The sequence below is a fragment of the Crocuta crocuta genome, unplaced genomic scaffold, assembly GCF_008692635.1.
Source record: "Crocuta crocuta isolate KB4526 unplaced genomic scaffold, BGI_CrCroc_1.0 scaffold13, whole genome shotgun sequence".
NCBI classification, from domain to species: Eukaryota; Metazoa; Chordata; class Mammalia; order Carnivora; family Hyaenidae; genus Crocuta; species Crocuta crocuta.
This window is the reverse complement of record NW_027530007.1, coordinates 8,040,554-8,046,553: the sequence shown is the minus strand read 5'-3', so window position 1 is coordinate 8,046,553 and position 6,000 is coordinate 8,040,554. Positions and strand designations below refer to the sequence as shown.

Below are 6,000 nucleotides of genomic sequence, written 5' to 3'. Positions count from 1 at the left end.
CCCGCGTCCCCCCCACCCCCCACGGGCGCAGGCGGCCCACCACGCAAGGTCTCGGCACCTGACAAGCCCAGGCCAGCCTGCCCCCCTCCCCTCTCTCCAGGGCCCCCCAGAGATCTGCTGTTGGGCGTCCTGGGGGTGCTCCTGGGGCTCCTGCCCTGTGGCTGTGCCCACGCGGCCCCAGGACCCACGAGCGGCAGCTGGAGAGGAGCTGGGGGGGCACCCAAGGACTGTGGAAGGGGCCCACTCTGCGTGCTGTGGTCTTAGGTCACGTGGCCCCCCCACCCCCGGGATGCTCGGTTTCAGGTGGACACAGCCCCTGACGTGTACGTTCACCCCCTTGTTCATGGCATCGCCCAGAGACCCCGCAGGGTTTCTGTGCTGGTCTCGGACACCCCCTCCCGGGCAGGATTCCTCCACGGGAAATTTACGGCGCAGATTTCCCATGCTAGCTACTCTGCCATAATTAACCAGAGACAATTAATATTAAAATGCGCCCCCCCCCCACCGCAACAGGCAATGAAATTTCCAGAAGTTCTCTGCTATACATTCCGTCGGTTTTATGGCAAGATTGGATTAGCAGCAAAGGGCACCTTGATTTTTAAAATCATCTTACAGTTACAGACGATACTTCGTAGGTTGCATCCGATAAATGCGCAAAACCATTTGTTCAACAAATGGAAAAGAGGGGCTGCTCAGACCAGTTGGAAACATTTCCTGGGAGGGTTTTGTGCATTTAACACACACACACACACACACACACACACACACACACTACAGCATGAGGTTCTCGCCCTGCCACGGCTTTATTAGGTTCCCAAATCCAATCTACGGGGCTGTCCGGGTGGAGTGCACCTGCGGCAGCATGCGGGGGGCCTAAATTGCCGGGGGTGCGTGAGCGGACACCCCCTGACGGCGATCGACACAGAAGGGCACCACCACTTAGAGCCGAGGGCAGGGATGACCAAAGGTTAAGTGTCTAGATATAAACCGCCATGGACATGACACCAGTGCGCTTTGTCGCTACAACGTGGGCGCTGCAGTTTCACCAAAGTGGGTTCGAAGTCCTGGTGCCGCTCCCCGCCTGTGACATCGTCTTTTCTGCTCAACGGAGAGCATGCTGTGTGCTCGAGAGCTAAAAACAATGAGGCAGCTGAAATATTCCTGTCGACCAGATAAGAGAATACGGAGTCCGGCAATTCCACGTGAGGACCCGACGCCTCCAGAAAGTACTTTCTCTCCTTGTTTCACTTATTCGTGTGACTGGTAACCAAGTTTTTAGAGCATTTAATTGCACGTCAGATGGGAGAGGAAGGAGCCGAGAACCCAGGCCCCGACGGGCCTGTGCGAGGCCGCGCTGGAAGGTGCCGGCTGAGCCCGCTTGGGGCCACCACTCCCTGGCGCCCCCGTGAGCTCCTGATGCGGGGGACGCCCGTCGCCCTCACCTCCCGACCGTCTAACAGAATGAGCGTCTTCTCCTCCAGCCCCGGTTTTACCAAGCCCATTCACCACTGCCTCAGTCCCGCGGCGGGGCCGGGGCGGGGGCCACGCTTCGTACAGGGGTGCAGACTCCGGCCCCCCTGTCAGCCCCCGGAGGCGGCACGAGGCCTCGGCTGACGGCGGGTTTGCTCACGCAGCTTCCAGCCCGTCGGGCAAAGACGCGGCTTGAAACAGCCGTCCCCCCTCCCCTCGTTCTTTGGCGAGGGCGCGTTCTCAGAAGGGACGCTGCTTAGAAGGAAGGGCCCTGGCTCCTCGTGCTTCCCTCCCAGCTGGCTGGAGCAGGGGTGTGACGACCGGCCGGTGCCTGTGCAACCCGCTAGGGCTGTGAGGCAGCGCAGGGAGGGTGACAGAGCAGCACAGGAAACACAAACAGGGACCCTGGTGACCACGGGGGACGGCGCCCCAGCCTCTGAGCATCCACGCGAGAAGTGAACACCGATGGAGCTGAGGCCGCCGCCGTGCTGTCGGGACGGGGCCCGAGAGTGAGCTCGGGAGCAGGGCCCGGGGCGGGGGCTGCTGCTGGTGCGTCACAGGTGTCTGCGGATGTGGCTTCGGCGAGCGCCGTGCTCACATCTCCTTGCGCGGCATGTGTTTGGTCACTGGTGGGCGCCCAGCAGCGCCCGTGAGCCTGGGCGGAGGGGGAGACCCTGGCCTGGAGCCTGTGCTCCGGAAGAACATTTTGTGGGCCCCCTGCTCGGGGGCCATAGTGAGACGTTTCGGGGGGACGATCACCTGCGGGTTTTCTGGCCCAAATCCCTTTTAGGCGCGTACCCACCGATCCCTTGGCCTGGACCCTCTGGGCTGCGGTCTCTGTCCTGCACTTCAGAGGCCTGTCCTGCGTCCTGGCTGCTGGCCCCATGCCACCAGCGATGCTTAGACTTCAAACGTATGTGGCAGGCACCTTCGGCGGCCACAGCAGGTGGCGCCCTCCGCCGCTCCCGCCCCGGTGGACAGAGGCAGTGGCTCTGCTCGGGAGAGTCCGGGGTCCCTGGCCAAGGTCTGGCAGAAGAGGAGAGGCCAGAACCAGGCGCCATCCAGGAAAGCACTGAGCTAGGCCAGGGGCGATGGCGAGGGCTGCGCGGTTCAGTCTGGCTCCCCCGCGTGTCTCCGTACGCGTGGGGACTGCCATATGACACACACACACGACGACACCCCTTTTGCTTTCTTTCAGAATAATGCTCAGAATAAGCTAAAGATCTCCACCCCCAGGGAGTCCAGCATGAGGCACTTCGGTTAAAACAACAACAAAGTCTTCCTTATTTCCCACCCCAGCAGCTCCGTGTCCCCGGCCATTTCCGGTTTCCCCCACTCCCACGCGGGTCTCAGGTACCACCCGCTGCCCACAGCTGGCACCTCCTGGTCCCTGAAGCAAACTCCCCTGGTCAAGCTGTTATTATCCGGGGTTTTCTCTTGATCATGGCCGACTCCCATCCTACTTGTGGCAGAACTGAAATTTGCACCGACTTCCTTTCCTGTTTGCAGCCACACCACAGGATAGACGGCCGGCCAGTGTGTCCATGACCCAGGGCCCCCCTGGGTCCCATCAGCACGTCCGGAGGGCTTGGGCCCCAGTGGGGCGAGGGCTGCACCGGGGCAGCTGTGCCGACCGGACGCGTTCCGTGGGAGCGTCCCGCAGAGGCTCGGGCGGCCGCTCCTGACCCAGGGGTGCACATCCCTGGCGTCCCACCCTGTGAGGGGATGGGAGGCGGTCACAACGGGGTTGGCAATCCTGAGGGCAGATGCCGCTTATCACCACCTTACCGAAGAGGAGACAGGTGCAGAGAGGCTGGGCCGGGATGCGGCAGAGAAGCAGCCACCTCTCGGGCCCCAGGGCACCGGCAGAGGACCTGGGCCTCGGGTTCAGCTGTGGAGCTCGAGCTCAGGGGGTTGAGCACTCACACCCCAGCGGTTCCCACAGACCCCAGGTGTGCTCCCCTCGGCCTCCCCACGGGTGACCCTCTATGGCTGCACACCTGCGTCCTTGCGAAGCTGGGAACGTCTCTGGGCACGTCGGCAGCCTGACGCCAGCCCCACGAGCGCGAGGTGAGGCCTGCTCCTGAGCGGCGAGCACCCCAAACCTGCACAGCGGGCCAGGCCCCCCTTTCCGGGCCTGGTTTCCACAGAGACTTCATTACAGGCTCTGAACTCCCTGCCGTTGGAAGGCGTGCTGCCCAGAGAGCGTTTTTACGCAGAAACATGAGACCTATTCTGCCCTTGGGCGTAAAATCGCTTCTATAAACTGAGCAGGAAGCAGACCAGGGGTGGTGGCCAGGACCCTCGGGCTCCACCGCACGAACCTCGGGGCCCCTGCCAGTCGCTGTTTCGTGAAGGCGCCCCCACTCAGGGGGCCTGGACCTTGTCACAGAACACTGGCCCCCTATTCTGCTCTGTGACCCCGGAGCACCCCTCTGTGGCATCCAGGGCTGGGGTCCTGACCGGGGACCGGCCCCTCGTCATGGGGCTAAGGGAACACGAAGGTCCCCACAGCTAACGTGTCCGTGAACGTGCCCGGCGGGGACCCGCTGACTGAGTGTGTCCTGGCCCACCCGACCTGGTGGACAGGGGACCAGGCGGAACCTGGCAGCCACGTCTGGCTGGGACAGGCTCCGGTAAGGCAGATGCTCCCCGCACTGGGATGTGAGTGGTGGGGATGCATCAGCTTGTGTGGGGCCCGGGGTCCCCGGACGCGGTGAGCTGCACAGATCAAACTGGGGTTTACTTCCCGAGCTCCAGGGCTCTGCTTCCGGCAGTGACTGCAGAGTAATCCCGGGGAGCGGGGCCGGGCGCTGCATGGCGGCACGTCAGGCACCAGGAGCCGCGGAGCGGAGGGCGCGTGAGGCCGTGTGCCCCGGGCGGGTGGGGGCCGTCACGAGGGCGTGCCTGTGCGGGCCGCGGACTCCGGGTGACAGCGGCCCTGCGGGGTTGCCACGGGGCCCCACCCTCCGTCTGACGGATGCAGGAACAGACCTGAGGCCCAGGGGCCACACCGCATGCCAGGCTCTCGGGCACGAACAAGACCGCCGGCAATGACCAGACGGGCGTGTGGAGGGCAGGACAGCCCGCGCCCCAGCCCCACCGTGGGGATGGGGTCCGCACAGTAAGGACACACGCCCGAGGGACCTGGGTGCCCAGGGCAGGTGGCTCCCGGCCTGCCTTGTAACCCACAGCCAATGTGGCCAGCCTGCTTGGGTCCGGGCACCGTCTTCCTGGGATGTTCTGTCCCCTCGGGGGCCACCATGCCTGGGTTCTCAAGGGCCAACTTTATTTTCCTCCGGCCCAGGTTCTGGGGCTCCCGCCAACAGCCCACGCACTCCTAAGCCCTCCCGCAACCTGCCACCAGCTAGCCGGCCGGTCCCACTCACCGGGAGGGCCGCCGGGGACGTCCCTCTGGCCTCGAGAGGTGTCTGATGTCAGCGCTGGCTCCAGGCCTCCCCTGGGGAGCGGCGGGTCTCCTCTAGCACTTTCCAGGGCAGCTCTATGCTCCAGGCCCCCAGGCTTGGGGCTCCACAGAGGATAAGCAATGCATTCAAACCCACTGCAAAGGGAAGTGTCGGACTGGGCTTTGCTGGACACCAAGCCGAGAGGGACACCTGGGTGTGGGGGACACAGTGGCCTAAGGGTCCTTCCAGGGAAGAGGGGACGAGGCGACCACTCTGAGACCAAGGTGGAGGGAAGCAGGGAATGGTGGGGGCGAGGGTCTTGTCCGGGGCCACCTGGAGCCGTGCTGCAGCCCAGCCCACCTCCCCCGGGGCCCCCTGCCTGACCCCCACTGTCTGTAGGTGCCTTTGCCTCTGTTCCACTAGACAGAGCGTGTCGTGTCTGGAGGTCACTACTGTGTCCCCGAGGTCCCCCACCCCCCACGGGCGTCTGGGGCCGCCCACACTCACAACGGGGTCTGGATGCGTGTGTCCGGGTGGTCTTTGTCCACTTTGAAGAAGCTGACCTCCGAGTAGGCCGGGAGCTGCACGTACCTGACGCCAGCTGAGATCTTCAAAACCCGGCCATCCTCGCCTTGGGAAGGAGAGAGAAGCAGGCTGAGCCCAGGGAGGGACAGAGCGGCCGCATGGACCCGGGCCTCTCCCTCCCCGGTCCTGGGCTGGGCACCCGTGAGGGCCGTTGCAGTAGACCTCCCACAGGGGCAGCGCCGGCCCCGGCCACGACCGGATCCAGCTCGAGCTCCCCGCCTGCCTTCCCGGCTCCTCTACCCCCTGGCCCTCAGCGGAGCCGTCCACACTGCCCCACACCTCCAGCCCTCGCTGGGGGTCCCAGGCCTCAGGGCACCTGGCTGTGCCTCTGGGTTGGGGGGCTCTCCTTGTTGGCCAGCTTCAGGGTTTCACCTGCTCAGGGCCGTGGGGTTGCCCTGACCGAGAGCAGACACGCCAGAGGCTTGTCTTCACCATGGCTCTGCCTCCGGGGAGACATCACTGCTTGTCGCCCATCTCCCACCTCGACCTGGAGGATGGCTCCGTGCCCCTGGTCTACACTCCTGAGGCCCTGGGTACA

The 6,000-nt window shown here is 64.5% G+C and overlaps 1 protein-coding gene across 3 annotated transcripts in view; it reads right to left on the bottom strand.

Moving 5' to 3' along the window:
• The window catches only part of MORN1 (MORN repeat containing 1), a 49,067-nt gene that overhangs the window by 18,525 nt on the left and 24,542 nt on the right, over positions 1–6,000 (bottom strand). For 2 of the 3 annotated variants that reach the window (XM_077763761.1, XM_077763762.1), the window contains exons 9-10: positions 5,385–5,508; positions 4,860–5,032 (exon numbers count right to left, since the gene is read on the bottom strand). In XM_077763761.1, coding sequence (XP_077619887.1) covers positions 4,860–5,032; positions 5,385–5,508 — 297 coding nt within the window. Of the gene's footprint in view, positions 1–788; positions 1,133–4,859; positions 5,033–5,384; positions 5,509–6,000 lie in introns of those variants that run through there. The other variant, XM_077763763.1, reaches the window with a different exon arrangement.